At 40.8% G+C, this 25,377-nt stretch overlaps 1 protein-coding gene across 1 annotated transcript in view; it reads right to left on the reverse strand.

The window, feature by feature from the left end:
- Positions 1–25,377, reverse strand: part of LOC130736251 (pentatricopeptide repeat-containing protein At2g02980, chloroplastic-like) — a 47,276-nt gene extending 21,899 nt beyond the window's left edge. Inside the window, exon 1 of the mRNA XM_057588093.1 lies at positions 24,548–25,377. Coding sequence (XP_057444076.1) covers positions 24,548–24,940 — 393 coding nt within the window. The 5' untranslated portion in view covers positions 24,941–25,377. The remainder of the gene's footprint in view (positions 1–24,547) is intronic.

Consider the following 25,377-nt stretch of genomic DNA (forward strand, 5'->3'; position numbering starts at 1 on the left):
TACAGGGCCTTGTTGACTATGTCCTTGGTTCTGGGTTTCAGCTTCGATTCCGTTAGTGAGAACCGATACCCATGAGCAGTTTCTGCACCAAGCAGATTCACGAATGACTTCTCCGTGATGATGATCTTCCTACCCAGTATGTAGGAGACTACCTGAGTGTCATCACAATCAGCGTGCTTCCAGAATTCCTTTACTAGCTTCTCATACACCGGTCCTCGAAGTCGATTGAAGTAGTTTCCCCAACCTTGAGCTTGGACTTCAGGACGAAGATCAAACCCATTAGCAGCCAAGTTGTCGAGGTTGAATCTCCATTCTGCCAGGACTTGGAGTTCCTCAAGAGGAAATACACAGTGAACGGCACAGCCCCGTTCTGCAATAGGAACAACCTGCTCTTGAGCTTGAGCTTGTTCTTGTGCTGGGTTCTCAGAGCCTTGTTGACCCGTTGCCAAACCGACTACCATGTGAGGGAACTGAGGTGCATCTGCAGTAGATCTTCTGGTTTGTCTCACCATTTTGAAGAGGTTGAGGGTTTGAGGTAGAAGATGAAGTTTGAAGGATGAGGAGTGATCGAGAGAGAAATCACGAAGGAGGCGGTTTTGAAAAACAGAGAGTGCGAGAGTGAAAACCGGAAGTGAGAGAGAACGTGTGTGTATAGTGGGTTTTATCAAATAACCGTTGTTGATTCAAAAAGCACTTTAAGATCAACGGTTGAAAATTAAAGATAGATAGTAACAGTAAAATACACAATCACACACAGGAGATAAGCATATCTACACGCAATCATAACAGACTGTCACACGGGCACAAGGAACTATGCATCAGAAATTCTGACGCACGTGTTGTTGTCTCAGCTTCAGAGTCAGTACCAGTGGGCACACACACTCTGATTGAGTTACCTTCTGGACTAGACATCTTCTGATCAAGAAGTATCATAGTCAGAGGTTCTGATCCATCTTCACTCTGGACAAAAGTCCATGCTTAGATTTTTCAGAATAAAATTAAATCTATCTTCAGCTAAGGGCTTTGTAAAGATATCTGCCCATTGATGGTCAGTATTAACAAACTTCAGAAGAAGTACGCCCTTCTGTACATAATCTCTAATAAAATGATACTTTACCTCAATGTGCTTTGCCCTTGAATGCAAGATAGGATTCTTACTCAATGAAATTGCAGCAGTGTTATCACAATAGATTGGGATATTGCTCTCAAGGATCTGATAATCCTCCAGCTGATGTTTCATCCAGAGCATCTGAGTGCTGCATATTGCTGCTGAGATATATTCTGCCTCTGCAGTTGATAGTGCAATGGTTGATTGCCTCTTGCTTGCCCATGAGACTAGATTGCTTCCCAGAAATTGACAATTTCCAGAAGTACTTTTTCTCTCTGTTCTATCTCCAGCATAATCAGCATCACAATAACCTGAAAGCTTATACTCTGATGTTTTCTTATACATCAAGCCAAGGTTAGTGGTGCCTTTCAGATACCTTAGGATCCTCTTAACAGCGGTTAAGTGAGTTTCCCTTGGATCTGATTGGAAACGAGCACATAAATGAACACTAAATAATATGTCTGGCCTAGATGCAGTTAAGTATAGAAGTGAACCTATCATGCCACGATAGAGCTTCTGACATACTTTACCACTTATATCTTCTTTTTCCAGAATGCATGTTGGATGCATTGGAGTCTTGGCCACTGTAGATTCCAGCATATTGAACTTCTTCAGAAGTTCTTTAGTGTACTTGCTCTGATGGATATATGTTCCTTCTGGTGTTTGATTAACTTGTATTCCCAGAAAGTACTTTAATTCTCCCATCATACTCATCTAAAATTCAGCCTGCATCATCTCAGAAAATTCTTTGCATAGAGATTGATTAGCAGAACCAAATATAATATCATCAACATAAATTTGCACAATTAAGATATCATCTTTATAAGTCTTGCAAAAGAGAGTTGTATCTACTTTACCCCTTACAAACTCATTCTCTAGAAGGAATGAGCTAAGTCTCTCATACCATGCTCTGGGAGCTTGCTTCAGACCGTAGAGTGATTTCTTCAATTTGAACACATGGTCTGGTTTCTTTTTATCTTCAAAACCTGGGGGTTGATGAACATAGACTTCCTCTGAGATATAACCATTTAGGAAGGCACTCTTTACGTCCATCTGATGTAGAATTATGTTGTGATTTACTGAGAAAGAGATCAATAGTCTGATTGCCTCCAGTCTAGCTACTGGAGCAAATGTTTCAGTGTAGTCTATTCCTTCCTGCTGGCTGTAGCCTTGAGCAACTAGCCTTGCCTTGTTTCTGACTACATCTCCTTTCTCATTTAGCTTGTTTCTGAATACCCATTTCGTTCCAATAACATGGACATTCTCAGGCTTCTTCACTAAGCTCCAAACATCGTTCTTGGAGAATTGATTCAATTCTTCTTCCATGGCCAGAATCCAATCCTTGTCCTGAAGAGCTTCATCTATGGACTTGGGTTCAATTAAGGACACCAATCCATTCAGACTCAGTAAGGTCTCTTCAGAGGGTCTGAAGGCAGATCTGGTTCTGACTGGTTCATCTTTGTTGCCCAGAATCAATTCCTTAGGATGAGCTGCAGTGATTCTGCTCTTCTTCAGAGTTTGTGAGTTAGAGGGACCAGCTTCTTCCTCTGGTTCATCTTCCTCTGGCTCAACTTCCTCTGGAGCTTTGCCTTTGTCAGAAACATTAATGCTTAAATCTGCAAACTTTTCAACTAGCTTTGACTGGTCAGAGTCAAGCTTATCATCAAATCTAACATGAATAGATTCTTCAATAGTCTTAGCATCAGTATTATAAAATCTAAAACCTTTAGATCTATCAGAATAACCAAGTAATAGACACTTAGAAGACTTAGCATCAAATTTATGCAATCTATCCTTAGTATTGAGAACATAACAAACACAGCCAAAAGGATGAAAATAAGAAATGTTGGGTTTTATGTTCTTCCACAATTCATAAGGAGTCTTATTCAGAATTGGTCTCACAGAGATTCTATTCTGAATGTAACATGCTGTATTTACTGCCTCTGCCCAAAAGTGCTTAGCCATGCCAGTTTCTTGGAGCATGGTTCTAGCCATCTCCTGAAGAGTTCTGTTCTTCCTCTCAACAACACCATTTTGTTGAGGAGTTCTGGGACAAGAGAAATCATGTGCAATTCCATAGGAATCAAACAGACTCTCAAACTTGTCATTCTCAAACTCTCCACCATGGTCACTTCTGACACGCACAATTCTACAAGCCTTCTCGTTTTGCACTTGAGCAATGAAGGTAGAGAACACAGCATGAGACTCATCCTTGCGGGTTAGAAACTTTACCCATGTCCAGCGGCTATAGTCATCAACGATAACCATCCCATATCTCTTGCCACCTATAGACTCAGTTTTCACTGGTCCAAACAGGTCGATATGAAGAAGTTCTAACGGCCTTGAGGTTGAGACAACATTCTTTGCCTTGAAGGGGACTTTTGTGAATTTGCCTTTCTGACATGCTTCACAAAGAGCGTCTGAAGCGAACTTCAGATTGGGTAAGCCCCTGACAAGGTTTAGCTTGCTCAGCTGAGAAATCTTTCTCATACTGGCATGCCCTAACCGTCTATGCCATACCCACTGCTCTTCATTAACAGACAGAAGGCACTTCACATTCTGAGCCTCCAACTCAGATAATCTGATCTTATAAATGTTGTTCTTCCTCTTGCTGTTAAATAGAACAGAGCCATCGATCTGACTTACAGCCCGGCAGGACTTTTGATTGAATATAACATCATAACCCTTGTCAGCTAATTGACTTATAGACAATAAGTTATGTGTTAAGCCGTCTACCAATAAAACATTATCAATGCATGGACTACTATCTACACAAATAGTACCAGTACCAATAATTTTACCCTTTTCATTTCCTCCGAAGCCAACTTCGCCTCCAGGCTTAAGTTTCAGCTCTCGGAACATACGCTTTTCTCCCGTCATGTGACGCGAGCATCCACTGTCCAGATACCATGATTGGTGTTTCAGTGGAGCTATCAAGGATATCTGCAACATAGATAATCTTGTCCTTAGGTACCCACTTTCTGGGTCCTCTTTTGTTAGTTACCCCAGAGGTTCTGATCACCTTGGGTGTCTCAACATAATATTTTAAAGGAATATTTGCATGATATTTAGTCATAGAGAAAGATCCCTTTTTAAGAGGGTTTTTTGCAACTTTAGCAGGTACAGGATCAGGCAATATGGTACCAGAGGGAACAAAGCATTCATACAAGGATTTAGCTTTAGACACAGAAGGCTCATTTCTAATTGGTTTAGAATAGCCAATGCCATGCATTCCATTTCTGCTTACGCCATAGATCATTGAAGCCATTAAGCTTCTATCTACGCTTTTAGCAAGGAATCTTTGAAAAGATTTTTCATACTTAGATTCATGCTTACTATCAGAGGCATCGCAGGCAATAACTTCTTCTAACTTAGCAATTTGATTCTTAAGCACAGAGTTAGAATTAACTAAAGCATGGTTATCATTTTTCAAATCAGATATGATTTTCTCATGTTCAGAAGGAGTTTTAGAAACAGCAGATAAGTTCTTTTTCAGCTTCTTATGCTTAGACAACAAGGAGTTATACTTATCCATGATATCAGACAAAGCATGTTTCAGTTCAGAGGTAGAGAAGGAAGCAAATACCTCATTTTCATCGTCTGAGTTAGGATCTCCTTCTGATTCTGAGTCAGAGTCAACAGCTTCCTTTGACTCTGCTTCCTTGTCTTTGACAATTGCCATGAGTCCTTGGACTTCACCATCAGAGTCAACATCCTCTGACTCTGATTCATCAAATGTCACCATCAGACTCTTCTTGGTCTTGAAGTGCTTCTTTGGCTTCTTGTCCTTCTTCAATTTTGGACAGTCACTTTTGTAGTGCCCTGATTCTTTGCACTCAAAGCAAGTGACTTCCTTGATTGATGACTTCTTCTGACCTGAGGATTCAGACTTTCCTCTTGCCTTTCCAGAGCCTTTGAACTTGCTCTGCCTGTGCTTCCAGATGCGGTTGAGTCTCTTGGAGATCAGAGTCAGCTCATCTTCATCAGAATCTTCTGATGCCTCTTCAGATTCTTCTTCTTCAGCTTGAAGAGCCTTTGACTTCTCAACCTTAGCCTTTTCAGATTTGGATTTCAAGGCTATGGACTTTTTCCTGAGATCTTGCATCTCTGAGCGCTTCAGCTCATGGCATTTCAAAATGCTGATGAGTTCTTCTAAACTCATATTCTCAACGTCTCTCGTGAGCTCTATTGAAGTCACCAAAGGCATCCAACTTTCAGGAAGACACCTGATGACCCTTATGACATGATCTTTTGTTGTGTAGCTCTTGTTGAGAGGACGTATGCCAGCTACAAGCAGTTGAAATCTGGAGAACATTTCTTCAATGGACTCATTTGGCTCCATGATGAAGGATTCATACTTTTGGATCAAAGACAATGCCTTTGATTCTTTGACTTTCTTGTTTCCTTCATGAGACATCTTCAGAGAATCAAAAATGCCTTTAGCAAACTCACGATCTGTAATCTTCTGGTACTCCTCATAGGAGATAGCACTTAGAAGAATTGCTCTTGCTTTGTGATGTTGTGAGTACAGCTTCTTTTGATCTGCAGTCATCTCTGACCTTGGGATCTTCTTGCCATCTGCATCAACTGGACGCTCATAGCCATCCACAATAATATCCCAGAGATCTGCATCGAAACCCAGAAAGAAACTTTCCAGTCTATCTTTCCAATATTCGAACCTTTGACCATCGAACATAGGAGGCTTTGCGTTGTAACCATCTCTTTGAGTTTCACTGGTGGTGGCAGCCATTGTTTTTCACACCGGCCCGGATCACTGAACACTGTTAGGTGTGGTAATCAGAACTTGCGCTCTGATACCAATTGAAGGTATGAAAAACGGTAGAAAGGGGGGGTTTGAATAACGTTTTCAGTACAAAACTACCTCCTTAAAGATTTTAACAAATCTTTTCGAGAACTAAGTGCAAAAGATAGAGATAGAAAAGCACACAAGGATTTTATCCTGGTTCACTTGATAAATCACTCAAGCTACTCCAGTCCACCCGTTAAGGTGATTTCTTCCTTCTTAGAATGAAGGCAATCCACTAATCAGGTAAGAGTTACAACTGCACTTGAAACCTACAAGTGACTAACAATTACACTGACTTAGCTCACACTAAGATTCACTCTCTTAGTCTTCTCTAGGATCCGATCAACCTTGATCTCCTAAAGGAAAATCAAACAACTGTTTGAGGTTGGTGTTTACAAGGGTTTGCTTCTGAATAAGCTGAGTGTAAACTAAATAAATTACAGGATGAAAGAAAGCTTAGAATATTTTGAATATCTTGCGCGTGTGTTGCTTCTCGTATTTTTCTACTCCGCTTCTTTCAATCTTCAGCCTCTATATATACTCCAAGGATTAGGGTTGAGCGTTGCATGGGAAATGCTACCGTTGGAGGGCAGTTCTGGAAAATCCAGCTTCTGCTGTGGCTGAGATCGTTAGGTAGGTCGTCAGGAAGGTACACTTGCTTTTGTACTTGGATAGCGACTTGACCTTTTAACCTAGGAGACTTCTGATCAGGGGAATACTTCATATTGGAACTTGTGAAGCCGGTTGATCAGAGTCAGAGGGAAAGCACAGATCCTCTGACCATTGTATCTTCTGATTCTGAACTCAGAGGGAAGAACATGGCCTTCAGAGTTTCTTGCTTCTGGACTTCAGAGTTTCCACTATTCAGCTTCTGGATCTTCAGAGTCTTCTACACCATCAGAACATCTGAACCTTCAGTGTTTCTTGGCTATCAGAACTTCTGGATCTTCAGAGCTTCTAGCGACTGAGTCCTCATTAGAGTTTGTATAGCTTCAGATCTTCTGAAGCTTTTCCACTGTTCATACTGAACATGGTGAATGCGAAAGCGTTGCTTGGGTTACCCTTTATACACAGTGCTTCTGATTTGTGTGAGATTGAGTTGAGGTCAGAGCCTGTAACTAGCACACTCAGAAAAACACGTTAGAGTAACACAATTGTTCATATCAAAAGGTTAACTTGTAATCATCAAAACATAGAGTTGTACTACTAGATCAAAACTTGATCTTACACAGAGTACGTCCTGTGTTAATACCCCATTAATGTTGCATGAATGCAGGATGATTAGTCAACCAACGTCTCCGATCTCACTCGACACGTCGCCACGTGTTCTAGGTAAATTAAAGTTTCTAAAAGCTTACCCTAAGGTAAAGTCGATTCTGCGACAAAATACAATAATCATAAAATGAGTGCAACCACTCACGATGACTCTTCGGGTCATCAATGCTCTCACGAAGTCTCACGCTTCAGTGAAGTTTCATGCTCTCACAAGGTCTCACGCCTCAGTGGAGTTCCATGCTTTCCACAAGGTCTCACGCCTCAGTGAAGCTTCATGCCGTTCACGAGGTCTCACGCCTCAGTGAAGGTCCATGCTTTCCACAAGGTCTCACGCCTCAGTGGAGTATCACGCATTCACAAGGTCTCACGCCTCAGTGAAGCTTCTCGGCTCATCCCTTGGATGGCTAACAAACTGCTCAACGAGCGAAGGAGTACCAACATACTCAGAACTTACCAAACTCCTCAACACTTGGATCCGACGACACTCCTCGTTTTTCCAAAACCATGATTTGACTTCCAATGCCTTCCTTCGAGGTTGTTATCATTACTTAAAGATTTTGAGGTTGTTTAAGGTCTTATGAATTTTCTTTATAAAATAGATTCCATTTTGTCTTATCGTAAGTCTTAGACATTTGCAGGATCTCCCAATCCCAAGTCGCTTCTAGAGGATGTCTCGATCCACTAAACAAGATTAAGGCCCGAACCTCGTTCGTCCTATCAAACTTTCTCAAAACTCTCAAAATAAAATCGGCATGACCTGCCCGCTATTCTCACCATTCAGAATCTCAGATTCCAGTACAGAGCATATTTAAATCATCACAATCAACAACATGTCATATATCAATAAATCGCATCATAAACACTTAGCACTTAGCATATAAAGCATGCACCACACATCCTAGATTACCCACATAGCACATAGCATGTAAGACAATCTCAAAAACATTCAGTAGATGAATCATCTACATTGTCAGCCGAAGCCTCAGAAAACATTTTCCAATCACACACAATTCCAGTGCATAAACAGTAAACAATGTCGAAACATCGACCCTAAGCATTAACTAGAGATTCAGTGAGAAGCCCTCACCTGAAGGTTCTCCAGGATTATCTTCTAACTCTTCCTCACAAGCAAAGCGTTGCTCCTCAGGAAATTCCTCAAAAGTTCCTTTAAAGCAAAGTCACAGAAATACTATCAGAATCTATCGAGAACTAAGCTATCGATACTTACTAAGGTTACACGAAGTAATCTATACTCTAAGGTACGATAATCTAGCGCGAAAGGACAAGTTTTCGGAAAAGGAAATTTTCCTCCTTCCCCCTAATAGGGCTCGGCCACTTTGGTTAATTGTGGGGCTCGATTTTTCATCGATCAAACTTGGTTCCTATGCTATCATTAGCCGTAACTAAGGGTATTCTGAACTCGGAAAAATTATCGGATCAAAAACTGTCGCAGGGGTATTTTGGTCATGATTTTTAACTTAGGATTTTCAAAACTGAAATCCCAAAAATAAAATTTTGCAGGGACGTTACTAACGACGTTTATGACAACTAATCCTACTAACACTAAGCTAAGGCGATAGTTTTTAGCCTAAAGGTTGAAGCTTTACCTCAAAAACTCCAAAAATGGGTATTTAAGGCTAAAATTGATTCCGGCGGAATTCCGGCGACATAACGGAAAATCTAACCCGGCAGAAGTGATCTTGGGCACATATAGAAGAGGTTTAGAATCAGAAATGAAAGATTCAGGATAGTTTTGTAAAAACCCATAAACTATCCACTCATAAAACTCTACAGAAAAGCTATGGAAAAAGCGATCAGAGGTAAGGATTAGCGACTATACCTCGAAACCTTGAAGCAGCAACTGATTAATCAACGATCAAGCAAGAGATGAAGAAAAACTCTTCTTCCCTCCTCTTCAATGGAGCTCGCGGGTTTGGGAGAGAAATTGAGGAGTTCTTGTAATTTTTCTCACCTTTCTTGCTATATGTAGAAGATGGAAATTCGCGGCGAAATGAAAGTTTCGCGAATCTGATTTTTCCGGCGTCATTCTTCATGAATTCTAAGATATGTTTTGGCAAAGGAATTCCTAAGCTAAGAAGATGTCTCCTTGTATTTTTGGCAACTAATGCAAAGTCGGTGCAAAGTCGGTGTAAAACTATTTTACCCGATAAGTTGCTTTTTGCATCGAATTTCGGAATGGAAAACTTCCTTCTGAATAAAGATTGAAATCATCAAGAGAAATGGGTGTACGCGTGTAGAATATTCATTTGAAGCTCTGAATAGAAAAAGTCTTCATTGTCGGTTGATTCTAGGGTTTTGAAATACCAGGGATTCGGTTTCGGCAAACTTCCGATGATTGGAATCGGACGTTCGTAGATTCTAGAGTTTCGCCTCGAAACGATTGTGATATATGGAAAAAGAGAAGTTCTAACATTTCTCTGAAGATTTTTGGAATTAACTTCCGTCGTGCCTAAAAGTGAAAATTAGCTATATACTAGGGTTTCTGACCTAGGTTTAAGCGTATAACGATCGTGCTATAACTTTTATCGACTTCAATACGAACCTCAGACTTTTCCTGAACTTTCTCCTTCATAAATTTATTTCATTTGGTAAACTCTTGTTCAGGTTTCCTTTCACGATACATCAAGCCTAATCGTAAATGGAAATCTCTTCCACTTATTCTAAGCTTAAAAACTTGGGTCTTACAGTTTGATGGTCAAAGGTTTGAGTACTGGAAAGATAGAATCGAAAGCTTTTTTCTGGGCTTTGATGCAAATCTCTGGGATATTATAGTGGATGGCTACGAGCGTCCAGTTGATGGTGATGGCAAGAAGATCTCCAGAACAGAGATGACTGCTGAGCAGAAGAAGCTTTACTCGCTGCACCACAAAGCTAGAACTATTCTTCTCAGTGCTATTTCCTATGAAGAATACCAAAAGATAACAGATCGTGAGTATTCTAAGGGTATCTTTGACTCCTTGAAGATGACCTATGAAGGAAACAAGAAGGTGAAAGAATCAAAGGCGTTGTCCTTGATCAGGAAGTATGAATCCTTCCAAATGGAACCCAGTGAGTCCATTGAGGATATCTTTTCCAGATTTCAGTTGCTCATTGCTGGAATAAGACCCCTCAATAAAAGCTACACCACTGCTGATCATGTCATGAGGATCCTTAGAGGTCTTCCTGAAAGCTGGATGCCTTTGATAACTTCCTTGGAGCTCACAAGAGATGTTGAGCATATGAGTTTGGAAGAACTCATAAGCATACTGAAGTGTAATGAACTGAAGCGTGCTGAACATCAGGATCAGAAGAAGAAGTCTATAGCCTTGAAATCCAAATCTGAAAAGGCTAAAGCTCTCCAAGCTGAAGCAGAAGAATCTGAAGAAACCTCTGAAGATTCTGATGAAGATGAGCTAACCTTGATCTCCAGAAGGCTCAACCGCATCTGGAAGCACAAGCAGAGAAAGTACAGAGGCTCTGGAAAGGCTAAAGGAAAGCATGAATCCTCATCTAGTCAGAAGAAGTCTTCATCAAAGGAAGTCACATGTTTTGAATGCAAAGAACCAGGGCACTACAAGAGTGATTGTCCAAAGCTGAAAAAGGACAAGAAGCCAAAGACGCATTTCAAAGCTAAGAAAGGTCTCATGGTTACTTTTGATGAATCAGAGTCAGAGGATGTTGACTCTGATGGAGAAGTTGTTGAAGGACTCATGACTATTGTCAAGGACAAGGAAGCAGAGTCAAAAGAAGCAACTAACTCTGAATCTGCATCAGAGGAAGATCCAAACTCTGACGATGAAAATGAGATATCCTTGATCGCTCCACTGAAACACCAATCATGGTATCTGTACAGTGGATGCTCGCGTCACATGACGGGAGAAAGGCGTATGTTCCAAGAGCTAAAACTTAAGCCTGGAGGCGAAGTTGGCTTTGGTGGCAACGAGAAGGGTAAAATTGTTGGTTCTGGTACTATTGGTGTTGATAATAGTCCATGCATTAATAATGTTCTGTTGGTAGATTGTTTAACTCACAACTTATTGTCAATAAGTCAATTAGCTGACAAGGGTTATGATGTTATTTTCAATCAAAAGTCTTGCAGGGTTGTAAGTCAGATCGATGGCTCTGTTCTGTTTAACGGCAAGAGGAGGAACAACACTTATAAGATCAGATTATCTGAGTTGGAAACTCAGAATGTAAAGTGTCTTCTTTCTGTTAATGAGGAGCAATGGGTATGACATAGACGGTTAGGGCATGCCAGTATGAGAAAGATTTCTCAGCTGAGTAAGCTTGACCTTGTCAGGGGCTTACCCACTCTGAAGTTCTCTTCAGACGCTCTTTGTGAAGCATGTCAGAAAGGCAAATTTACAAAAGTCCCTTTCAAGGCAAAGAATGTTGTTTCCACCTCAAGGCCGTTGGAACTTCTGCATATCGACCTTTTTGGACCAGTGAAAACTGAGTCTATAGGTGGCAAGAGATATGGGATGGTCATTGTTGACGACTATAGCCGCTGGACATGGGTAAAATTTCTATCCCGCAAGGATGAGTCTCATTCTGTGTTCTCTACCTTTATTGCCAAAGTGCAAAACGAGAAGGCTTGCAGGATTGTGCGTGTCAGAAGTGATCATGGTGGAGAGTTTGAGAATGACAAGTTTGAGAGTCTGTTTGATTCCTATGGAATTGAACATGATTTCTCTTGTCCTAGAACTCCTCAACAGAATGGTGTTGTTGAGAGGAAGAATAAAACTCTTCAAGAGATGGCTAGAACCATGCTTCAAGAAACTGGCATGGCAAAGCACTTCTGGGCTGAGGCAGTAAGCACAACATGTTACATTCAGAACAGGATCTCTATTAGACCAATTCTGAATAAGACTCCTTATCAATTGTGGAAGAATATAAAGCCCAACATTTCTTACTTTCATCCTTTTGGTTGTGTTTGCTATGTTCTGAATACTAAGGATAGATTGCATAAGTTTGATTCGAAATCTTCTAAATGTCTATTACTTGGTTACTCTGATCGTTCTAAAGGCTTTAGAATTTATAATACTGATGCTAAAACTATTGAGGAATCTATTCATGTTAGATATGATGATAAGCTTGACTCTAATTAGTCAAAGCTAGTTGAAAAGTTTGCAGATATGAGTATAAATGTTTCTGATAAAGGAAAAGCTCCAGAGGAAGCTGAGCCAGAGGCAGACTCTCCAGAGAAAGTTGGTCCCTCTGATTCACAGCTTCAGAAGAAGAGCAGAATTATTGCCTCTCACCCTAAGGAGTTGATTATGGGAAACAAAGATGAACTAGTCAGAACCAGATCAGCATTCAGACCCTCTAAAGAGACTTTGCTTAGTCTGAAAGGATTGGTATCCTTAATTGAACCAATGTCAATTGATGAAGCTCTTCAAGACAAAGACTGGATTCTGGCGATGGAAGAAGAACTAAATCAATTCTCCAAGAATGATGTTTGGAACCTTGTCAAGAAACCTCAAGGTGCTCACATCATTGGAACCAAATGGGTCTTCAGAAACAAGCTGAATGAAAAAGGAGATGTAGTCAGAAACAAAGCAAGGCTAGTTGCTCAAGGCTACAGTCAGCAAGAAGGAATAGATTATACTGAAACATTTGCTCCAGTAGCAAGATTGGAAGCTATCAGACTGCTGATCTCATTCTCAGTGAATCACAACATAATTCTTCATCAGATGGATGTTAAAAGTGTCTTCCTGAATGGATACATCTCAGAGGAAGTGTATGTGCACCAACCTCCTGGTTTTGAAGATGAGAAGAACCCTGACCATGTTTTCAAATTGAAGAAATCTCTCTATGGTCTGAAGCAAGCTCCCAGAGCATGGTATGAGAGACTTAGCTCATTCCTTCTGGAAAATGAGTTTGTAAGGGGTAAAGTAGATACAACTCTCTTTTGCAAAACTTACAAAGATGATATCTTAATTGTGCAAATTTATGTTGATGATATTATATTTGGATATGCTAATCCATCTCTTTGCAAGGAATTTTCTGAGATGATGCAGGCTGGATTTAATATGAGTATGATGGGAGTACTTAAGTACTTTCTGGAAATACAAGTTGATCAAAAACCAGAAGCAACTTATGTGGCGTCCCCTTCCTTAAGTGACGAGTTCTCCCTAACTCCATCACTCAGGAGTGAGCACGCTACGTGAAATAGTGAACTTTTTTTTTTCTACTTAGGGTTTCCTCATTAGGTCGGGATTGCAAGAGTAAAGAGTACTCGAGCGTCTCCCTTAACATCCCCAGGCATTTCGACCTCCTAACTTAAGACTACGGGAATAACGATATAAACCACACAAATCCTACATAGCATGCATAGTTGGTGGACGGATCCACCGCATAAGTCTACAGATAAGAAGACAACACATAAAGAGGACACAGTGCCCTCAACACATAGTCTGGTACAGGTAATCAGAATACAGAAACAGAAACATAAATCATCATCATCATCATCATCTGAAACTCGGACCATATGGCTTCATCCCCTCGGATCTTCCTCCTCCGGATCCTCCTCACTGACTCCCCCGCTGGCTGCTGGCACTGACCCTGGCTCTGCTGTCGGACCCTGCTCTGACTCCCTGACCCTGCTTTGTCGGAAAATCCTGGCATCTCGGGAAAATCTAGGGGATCTCACTCGCTTGCGGGCTGTGACCCGAAAGCAAGACAAGTTCCTCCGGGGTGGAGGAGATCCCATAGACTCCTGGGTCTGCGGAACTCTCTGATCTGGGGATCTCGGTGGGCTCACCACGGCGACTGGTACTGCTGAGATAGGCTCTCCGGTCTCCATAGGCTCGCCTGCCTGTGGATATGGCACCTGTGGACTGCCTGGACTCCGCGGACCAACGTGCTCAGCGTGGGTCGGCAGGAAGAATGAGAACACCATCGGGAGTGTCACTGGGAAACCGATGTGTCCTGCTCCTGGATCCCTGCACCACAAAATTGTGAGTCCCTGATAAAAGCAGTATCCGGTAACTGGGTCAACATGCCAGCCAGCACGGGACGGGAAATCAGCGTGGATCGCGAGGACTGGAGGGAAGCTCATTGTCACACCTGTTATTTGCTTTTATAAAAATAAGTGCAAGGGTGAGTCATACGCGACTTGCACAATAATACACATCAGATAAGATAAGCGTTAAAACGTAAGCCAACATATCATTAGTCACACACATGTTAACAAACACAAGTAATAATGCAATATGGCTAAATCAACCTTATTCCTCCGTCCTTCTAATTGACTTCTCTCACTACTTCGTAGGAAATGGTGAGTTCATCGCCAACCTTTTTATTATTTTATTTATCATGTGATGAGTATGATTTATTGGCCCAAAGCTATTGCTTCGTTATCTTCGGAAAGTCATCTCGGGAACATGGACACTCCTTACAGTCCACTCTTTATCGGACAATGATCTCTCAGTAGCTCACAGACAGAAGTACACAATGCAACTCTTTGCCTTAAACATCATGCCAATCCCGACCTCAGGGGTCCTGCCGAGACAGACATGAGAGGTGTACTGCCGTGTAAATCCCGGGTCAATTCATCTCTGAACATGACGACCACCTTTGGCGTCTCTATATTCCCACTCTCTTAGTGGTAGTGACAGTACTTTCCTACTACTTATTGCTCCTTAAGTGTATTTTCAAATATCAATCATCTCCCCCTTATACTTCCATTAAGTTTCTAATAAATTAGAAACAAGCATCTGCTGCCTTACTTAAAGTAAGTACACCATAGTAATTATAGAGGTGGGATCTTTGATAATATCAAGTAGTTTTAGGAATACAAGCGGGAGTTCTAATCCGCCGTTAATGGTTATGTACTTTTAATTGCTTAGAGAAAAGGGCTCACTTGCCTATATTACTATCATTATTCATTTTATTATTCTACCTATCCTACGGTTAATCCTAAGGTGTTATAGGTGGTTTAATTTTCAAAAGCAAGTATCAATAACACATTAAATCGGGGATTATCTTTTCCCTCTTCCCACTACCTCAGATGCTTAGCGTATCAGGAACAATCCTAATACCATGTCACTTATAATCCTAAGTTCCACTATATCCCATAGTGTACTATCATCCCTTTCTACTGTGCATCACTTCAATCATGGATCACAGTCACAACAATTCAGCACAATAATTCATCCAACATTCACTCTTCAAGCACAACATCCAATCATGCATCCAATAACATATAAGCAAGTAATAATATGCTTTCTACCGTAATAACGTTCAACTTATGAGTTGTGTACCAAGACAAGGTCTTGTATAACCCTCCTTACCTTTAACCTTTACCAATAGAGGATCGTGTATGTCTGAGATAGCTCCCTCTGCATCATTGATTATGCTTGGGTCAAGATAAGCTAATCGAGGCATTAAATCGTTCGTTACTATTATTATCATTATTATTATTATCATTATTATTATTATTATCATTATTATTATTAGTAGTATTCCTTTTAGCTATTAAACTAGCGTCATTCTTACTTAGCCTTGATCTCAACTAACTAGGGTGTAACCTATATTTTGCATGTCCATTAATCTGACCTAATTAGTTTTAAGTCACTAAATCATCCACTTAGGTTAATTACTAATTTAAAAACAACAACTTAATCATCTAGTTATATTATGCAAACTAATTTCATTTTCTAATAGCTAATTCCTATAATTCTTTCCATGTTACCATTTTTGTCCTCATGTCCTATACGTCCTCATAATCTGATTTCATTATTTCTAAGTCATTAACCTAATAATCTAACTTAAGCTAAAATATTTCTACTTAATTATTTCTAATTACTTAAGCCATATTATGTAAATTAATTCTATGACTAAGTTATAATTCATAAGTCTTTACCTGGTTATTATCCTACTGGTTTCAGGTTCTATTAAGCTCATTTTACTGTTCTCAGCTTAAACTCAGGTTCAGAATCACTTATTTTAAGCACTTAATTCAAAGTCTACTTGCAAACTAAGAAATCTATAAACTGAGCCTAATGTTAACATCTAATAGTCTATTCCTATAGTTTTCTACCTTCTGAGTTCAATGGAATCATCAATTTCAACTTCTGGACACTCTAACAGTGCCAATTCACGATTTCAGGGGCTGCCTACAAGGTGAAATTGGGGCTTTCCTCTTCAGGGCTCTAACACTACAATTAACTATCCTAAAAGCTCCTATGACGTTCCAGAAGCATAAACTAATCCCGTTTGCAGGCCAATTCACTCTCAGAAGCTCAACCCGATAGCTTCTTCGAGCTCCAAAGACCTTGGATCGGTTTTCATTGATTCCTAACGATTCATGGCTCTAAACTAGTCTAAAGCTTCCTATCTATGTCCTAACATGCTCAGGGGATCAATGTGGATCGAAAACAAGCTAAAATTGGCGAGTTTCAGACGCTACCTTGCCGGAAGTTGCAGAACTCGCCGGAGAAGACGATCGGAGGATCCTAGATTGTCACCGCCATGCTACACCGGTTACTGGAAAATGATCTACAGGTCGTGGGGAGTTGAATGGTACTCGTGGGTGTGGCTGAAGTGCTCGGTGATGAGAGAAAAGGCGCGTTACAGGTTAAGGGGTCGCCGGAGCTTCGCCGGAGATGGTGAAAGCTTCTTTTCTCGACCAAAACTTGACCACGAATAGTCCATCCTCTTCCTCTCCTCTCCAGGAACACAATGGGACAAGAATCAGGGTCTATTTCTCTCTGGTTTGAGAGATTCGAAGAGAAGAAGTTTCTGAACTTCCTCTCGGTTTTTCTCTTCTCTCAAGCTCTCTGGGCACTCTCTGAGGGTTTCAAGGGGCTTAGTGTGATGCTGTGGTCGCGTGGAGTCGAATGGTACTCCTTATATAGGCTGAAAAGTGATTAAATGGCTAATCCAAGCTTAAGCATTTTCAAGGTTGCACCACCAATAGGTTTTCATGCATGGTGATTAACCTAGGGCTTCTGGTTGCGTGGGAGGAGTTTGGAAAGCTTCAGAAGCCATCAGAGGTGATGAAGGAAGGGTGTCATGGCTGATTGCATGCGTGAGTTAGCGACACACAAATCCTAGGGTTCCGACTGGTCGATTTCTTTATTATTTTCCATGTCGGGACAAAACTGATGCAATATTATACTGGTTCAGGTTTGTTAGTGCTAAATTAGAGTGTATTTCCCCTCTCAAGGTTCAATATCATCTCCTTAGAGTGGTTAAAGTATCACTCTTTTAGCTTGGTTCGGGTTTCGATCACTCTGAGACAATGCATTTATCATTGTCAAGAGATGTGATCAGATCCTCTATTTAGCCTATCTTACCTCTATCTCAAGTTCATCCTCTTTTTGGGGTTATTGTGACCATGTCTTTGGTACTTTTATTGCCGGGTCGATTTAAAGTCGATTGACCGACGTCTCGGTTTACGTGCAAACAAGCAATATAGTAAAATATTCACACATACATGCACACACACACACACACACACACACACATATATATATATATATATATATATACTATATAGTATAGTTAGATTGTTAGTGCGTATTTGCATATTCCGACTTTCTAGGGTTTCGTATCTCCTATGAGGTCGTTACCTGGTTGGTGGGATGTTACAACTTAAATCCATCAGAGAAAATACACAAAGGAACTTCTGAAGGAGTTCAATATGACAGAATCAACGATTGCTAAGACTTCTATGCATCCTACATGCATTCTGGAGAAAAAAGATGTCAGTGGAAAAGTATGTCAGAAGCTCTATCGTGGTATGATAGGTTCACTTCTATACTTAACTGTATCTAGGCCAGATATTCTGTTTAGTGTACATTTATGTGCTTGATTCTAATCAGATCCAAGAGAAACTCACTTAACTGCTGTTAAGAGAATTCTCAGATATCTGAAAGGTACCACTAACCTTGGCTTGATGTATAAGAAAACATCAGAGTATAAGCTTTCAGGTTACTGTGATGCTGATTATGCTGAAGATAGAACTGAAAGGAAGAGTACTTCTGGAAATTGTCAATTTCTGGGAAGTAATTTAGTCTCATGGGCAAGCAAGAGACAGTCTACTATTGCACTATCCACTGTAGAGGCAGAATATATCTCAGCAGCTATTTGCAGTACTCAGATGCTCTAGATGAAACATCAATTAGAAGATTATCAAATCCTTGAGAGCAACATCCCAATCTACTGTGACAATACTGCTGCAATCTCACTCAGTAAGAATCCAATCTTACATTCAAGGGCAAAACACATTGAGGTAAAGTATCACTTTATTAGAGATTATGTTCAGAAGGGCGTACTTCTTCTGAAGTTTGTTGATACTGACCATCAATGGGCAGATATCTTTACAAAGCCCTTAGCAGAGGATAAATTTAATTTTATATTGAAAAAATCTGAATATGGACTTTTGTCCAGTATGAAGATGGATCAGAACCTCTGACTATGATGCTTCCTTATCAGAAGATGTCTAGTTCAGAAGGTAACTTTGTCAGATGCTGAGTACCCATTGGTGCTTACTCTGAGACAAGACATTAAACGTGTGTCAGTTTATTCTGATGCCTCGTTCCTTGTGCCCGTCCTGACAATCTGTTGTAATGAGTGTAGATGTGCTTATTCTCCACCGTGTGTTTTGTGTATTAACTGTTCATAATCATGTCTTTAATTTCTAACCGTTGATTTTACTTTTGCTTTACAATCAACAACGGTTACTTTCTAAACCACTACGCACACACGTTCTCCACCACTCTCTATTTTCGCTTCTCTCTCTTAATTGCAAAACCTTTATCTACCTGGTTAAACTCTCTCTCTCTCTCTCTCCTGTTCATCCCTCTTCTACCCAAAACTTCAACCTTCAACCTTCTTCACAATGGTTAGATCGAAAAGGGCTGATTCCGCTGAAAGGGCTGATTCCTTCCCAATTTAGTAGTGGGTCTCGCAACGGGTCAAGTCGGTCCAGTTCTTTGTCCCAGATCCAAAGAGGCTACTCAAGCGGAAAATCAAGAAACTAGGGATGTTATTCCAATAGCTCAACGAGGTTGTGCAGTTACTTGTGTTTTCCCTCGAGAAGAACTTCAAGTTCTTGCTGAATGGCGTTTTGATCTCAACAACATTGCTGCAAATGGGGTTGATCTTCGTCCTGAAGTGCAGGCTCAAGGCTGGGAAGGGTACTTCCATAGACTGCCTGGTCCAGTCTATGACAAGTTGGTGAAGGAATTCTGGGAGCATGCTGATTGTGATGAGTATCAAGTGGTTTCCTATGTTCTGGGCAAGAGGATCATCATTACTGAGAGATCTTTTGCTAGGCTTCTGGGTGCAGAAACCAGTAATGGTTATAGGTTTCAGTTACAAGAATCAAAGGTCAAGACTAAAACCAAAGAAAAGGTCAACAAGGCGCTATACTCTACCTGGAAACCAGGTAAAAATGATTGCAAGACAAAGGATCTTCACCCTGATCTGAGGATTTGGCACAAGATCTTACTGAACTGTATCAATCAAAGGCCAAAGGGAAGTTCTCCAGACTATATCAACTTCACTCAGAAGGTGTTGCTTTACTTCATCAAGGAACACACCAAAGTCTGTCTTCCTTACTTTCTGTTTTCCTATCTCAAGGACTGCATCAGAAAGTCAAGAACTACTGCTTCACCCAAGTCTGCAATCAAATACATTCCATTTGGCAGATTGCTATCTGATTTCTTCATTGAGAGCAAGTTGATACAGGCTCTGACCAAGGCTGGATGCACTGAAGACCTAACAACTATTGTTGGAGATGTCTTCACTCCTACATCAATGAAGAGGATGGGCCTGATAGATACAAAAGTTGAAGCTGACTCTGCTACCACAAAGTCTGATGTAAGGAAAAGAAGAGTCCCTCTGAAGGACTACCCTCTCTGGTCAAAGGCTGATGATCTAGAGGCCATCAGGTATTATCTTGATGATCTGAAGATGCAAGGTTTTGAAATTGATGTGGATGAGTTCTTCAGAAGTCTACCAGAACCTCCGGACTTCGAGTCTCCTAAGAAGAAGAAGACCAAGAGGAAGCAAGAGGACACCTCTAAGACAAAGGATCCCTCTGATGGTGATGATGATGATGAACCACCACCTCAGAAGAAGACTAAGAAGGTCAGAATTGCAACCAGAGTCACTCATCTGGAACCAACTCTGGAGCCTACTAGAGCTGCAATTTCTACCGGAGTCACCAGATCTGCAGCCAGAGCTTCAAGTAAGTTTGTTGTTCTTTCAGATGAAGATGATTTAAATTTGATTGATGCAATTCCTGTTGAATCCAACCCTGATTCTACCATAACCTTACCTTCTCCTCTTCCTGAACCCACACCAGTTGATCAATCAACTTCTCACATCTCACCACCTAGGCCTTCATTCTTTCAACCTTCCATTGAGGAAGAACCCCTCTGGAAAATGCTCCAAACTCCCAAGTCCTCTGAACAAACCTCACCCATTATACTTCCATACAATCCACAAGCTTCTGAAACACAAGCTCTTGAGACACCAACCACTGAAAAGTCTGACTATGAGCCAAAACCCTCTGATCACTCTAATCAAGAACCCTCTGATAGAGAACTTTTCTCTCCTGCTCCTTCTGTATCCTTTCCTACCAATGTTGCCATTTCCTCTCCATGCAACAACTCTGAGTCTACTCGAAAATTCTTTCAAGTTGCAAGTGAAAGGCTCTCAGAAATTCCTGAGTATTACCTAAGAGTTCCAAGCCCAAACCGTTGTCCTGGACCCAGACCAGAACCTCTGGTTGCTTCTGATTTTCCAATCAAAGCGGTCCCTCTGACTTCCATACCACCACCTCCTCCTCAGAATGAAAAGTCTGTCTCAAACCACTCTTCAGTCAAATCTCCAAATCCTGAGACTGAAACTTCTCATCCAAATACTGAGACCAATACCTCTGCACCTCAGACTCTGCAAATTGGTTCTCCTCAGGCTGTCTCTGAAGCTACTAGCAGCAATCATCCTTCCTCACCTGAAACCAATCTCTCAATCGTTCCCTATCTTGGACCAAACACCCTACTTGATTGCATCAACTTATTTAATCATGAAGCATCTATAAGGGTTCGCAACGTGCATGGTCGCACTGACCTCAGTGAGAAACCAGACATGGTTGCTGAAGACAGGGATCATTTATGCACTTGGATGCTTGACCAAGTTGCGGTGATGATGGGTTTCCTTACTGCTGAAAAGGATCAAAAAGTTGAAGCTGCTAGCCAGCGTTTCAGAAGAAGAGAAGCACTGAATGAATAGAAGTTAAGAGACCAGCTCTATGCCGCAATTGAAGAAACAAGGAAGAAGAAAGAGCAAGAAGAAGCGGCAGCAAGGTTTGAAGCTGAACAACGCGGAGCTGCAAGGTTGGAAGCTCTGAAACAAGTTGCTAGACTACAAGCTGAAGCTGATGCTCTTAGGAATCAAGCACTTGTGATTATTCCTTTTACTGATATAACCTCCACCTCTACTCAAGTTCCTCACTCTGAACAAGGCTCTGCAATTCCATCCTCTGATCAAGCCACTCCGTCTGTTTCAAATCAGCCAGGATCTTCCAGACTTGATAATATTGAACGACGTCTTGAAACTCAAGAAGCTCTGGTCAAAAGTATGGCAGATATGCCTGCTGAGCTTCTCCGCAGGACACCCAAGCCTTAGTTTAGGAACTCTCTCTGTTTTTAATTATTTCCTTTTACTCTGATTTTACTATCTTAGTAATTTATCTTTCTTTCTTTTAATTTGTGTTTATCTTATGACATTTTGCATTATCTGTTTCCTGACTTCATATGTTATTTGCTTACTTGTCTTATCTATAATTTTTGCATTCTTAACACAACATATAATTGAAAATGCCTTTTATTAATAATTCAAACCAACATTACATCATTTAAAAAGGAGGATTTTTCCTCAATCTTCTACATTGCCTACGCATCTCTGTCATATCTAGTTCCAGACGATGCTGCCTATATTCTAAGTGGACCAAGCTCCGGCGCAGCTCCTGCCTCTCAGGACCCTCCGCCATAGTCTCAAGAGCCACCTCTACTGCTCTGATTTCTTCATAGAGGTCCAGCTCCTTCTGGAAGAGTTCTTGCATTTCCTCCACGAACCTGAGGAAACCTCTAAGGATGTTGTCCATCTCCGGACTCAGATCCATCCCCAGCAGCTGATTGGTCAGCTGGTAGATGCTAGGATCCTCTGGATGCCTAACATTGATGAACTAGTCTTCATCAAATGCTTTCTTCCTGAGCTCTTCTAAGCAAGCTATGTATGATGCCATTGCTATTTGAATTCTGAAGCAGATGAGTTGTGAAGATTGTTATGGATTTACCTGCTTTTTATAAGCTGAGTTACGTCTCCAGATGTTAATGCTAAAACAGTTTCTCGAGATATCTTCATTGGAAACCGATGCACGCATTTAACCTTTTGGCCGGTGGTAAACGTTCTTTTCTTCTTTGGCCGGTGTTCTTCACTTCATTTAATTTTCTTCATCTGCATTAATTAACTATTTTCTTAATTAATTATATTATTATCTTTTTCTCCATTTTTTTTTAACGTAGACCTTCTCTAAGAGGGAGTACCTTGTACTTCAAGCTAAGTTTTTCACACCCCATGCTTTTTGCTTATGACAAAAAGGGGGAGTACAACCAATTTTTGATGTGTAAGCTGTGTTAGTGTGATTTTTTTTTTCTTTTGGAGAATTTAAGAGTTCCATTCTTTATGACCATAGATCTGTCGGTGGGCATTTGCAAGGAATACATTTTCACTTCTTCTGAAGTGATCGTATGCTAAATCGGTTGACTCTGTTACTTTTACCCTGCCCTTGACTCTGAATATTTATGCGCTCTGATATTCACATATTATCTATGTCATAAATTCTCACTCTGAACTCTTTTGTTATTTAGCTCAGAATCTAGATATTACTAATGTTTTCATTAAGTCTTAGATTCAGGGGGAGCTAAGCTCAGAATCAAGCTGTGACTTGGATTCAAAATGAGCAACATAAACCATTCACCTCAGGATAAGTTTATCTCTATTCTCTAAACTCTGAGTGAATTCAGTTTATTGTTTAAGAATTGTTCATCAAAATACTTGGTTTTGTCATCATCAAAAAGGGGGAGATTGTAAGATCAAGTTTTGATCATGTAGTACAACTCTATGTTTTGATGATTACATGTTAACTATTATGTATGAACAATTATGGCACTCTAACGTTGTTTTCTGAGTGTTTTAATGACAGACTCTGACTCTTGTCTAATTACACATAAATCAGAAGCACTATGCTCAAAGAGTAACCTACGCAACGCTTTCGCACTCACTATGTTCAATCTGAACAGTAGAATAAGCTTCAGAAGATCTGAAGATAGTTATGCTCTGATATGGATTCAGATCACTTAAAGTTCTGAAGACCAGAAGCTCTGAAGACCAGAAGCTCAGAAGGTCCAGAGGCTCTGAAGGTCGAGAAGTTCTGAAGGTCTAGAAGCTGAGAAGTGAAGAATCTAAAGTCCAAGAGTAAGCTGGCTCTGAAGACCAAGTACTTCTCCTCTGAGTCCAGAAGTAGAAGTTACAAAGGTCGGAGGATCCAAGCTTCCCTCTGACTCTGATCACCAAGCTTCACAAGTTCCAACATGAAGCGTCACTCTGATCATAAGTCATCTAGGTTAAAGGTCAAGTCGCTATCCAAGTACAAAAGCAACTGTACTATTCCTGACGACCTTACCTAACTTATTCAGCCACAGCAGAACCTGGAAATCTCATATCTGCCCTCCAACGGTAGCATTCCATGCAACGTCTAAACCCTAATCCTTGGAGTATATAAAGAGGTTGAAGATGAAAGATTCCGCCTAAGAAAGAAACTTCGTTCAAGCTCAATCTATATTCAAATTTTCTCTTAGCAATCTTTCTTCAAACTGTTCTTACTGTGTTTACTTAAGCTTTCTGAGAAGCAATTCTTTGTAAACCCAAAACTCTCAAGTAGTTGTTTGTTTTTCCTTAAGGAGACCAAGGTTGGTTAGATCCTTGAGAAGACTAAGAGAGTGAATCTTAGTGATAGCTAAGTCATTGTATTGTTAGTCACTTTGCAGGTTGCAAGTGCAGTTGTAACAAACTCTGATTAGTGGATTGCCTTCATTCTAAGATGGAAGAAATCACCATAACGGGTGGACTAGATTAGCTTGAGGGATTTATCAAGTGAACCAGGATAAAATCATTGTGTGCTTTCCTCAACTCTTATCTTAGCACTTTTATCTTCGGTGTTTGAAGAGATTTGTTAAAATCTCAAGTGGGAAAAGTTTTAGTTTGAAAACGCTATTCAAACCCCCCCTTTCTATCGTTTTTCATACCTTCAACATCCTCGTTAAGGTAACCGTGTCTACCCTCTGCTGCGTCAATTGCATTGACCTCATGACAGCAAGAGCTTCATTCAAAAACCCATTTTCCACGCACGAATCAATCATGGCCGTCCACAAAATCACATTCTTTTTCTCCATTCCATCAAACAGCCAAATGGAATACCCAATCACACCGCACTTAGAGTACATCACCATCAACGAAGAAACCATCGTCACGTGAGGCAGGAACCTACGTTTCAAAGCATAAGCATGGACCTCCTTCCCTTGTTTCAGTGGCCTCAACTTGGCACAAATGGGAAGAATTACAGTCATGGTAATCCAGTTTGGCCTTTTTCCATTCTCTAACGTTAGCCTCACATACTCCAACGCTTCCCTCAGCATGCTATTATGAGCGAAACTGGAGATCATGGCATTCATGCACCAATGCTTTTGCGGGGACTTTCCTCGAACACTTGGCGCGCGAGGTCAATATTTCCGCGCTTGAAATGGTAATGGATGAGGGAAGATGGGCCACTGGGGTGCTTGTGAATGGGGTGTGGGGGTGGTGATGAGGGTGAGGGAATTGGTTTTTGTTGTTGTTGAGATGATAGGGAGAGAGGTTTGAAGTTGGGGAGGGGGAAAGTGTTTGGAATTGGAGGGAAGGAGTGAGGATGAAGAGGGAGTGAAAGAGATGCAGAGGTTGAAACAGAGGTTTGCATTTGGTTGGAGGATTTGGAACATGGGTATGCCACCACAATCAAGTGATGCACACAGAATAACATGGCATAACTGTATCAACTGTCAAGTGTTACATGTGCTTCCGACACCAGAGCCACAAACAGATGCAAGTTTACTCAGAAAAGTCAAACATAGTA

Source organism: Lotus japonicus, chromosome 2 (assembly GCF_012489685.1).
Source record: "Lotus japonicus ecotype B-129 chromosome 2, LjGifu_v1.2".
NCBI classification, from domain to species: Eukaryota; Viridiplantae; Streptophyta; class Magnoliopsida; order Fabales; family Fabaceae; genus Lotus; species Lotus japonicus.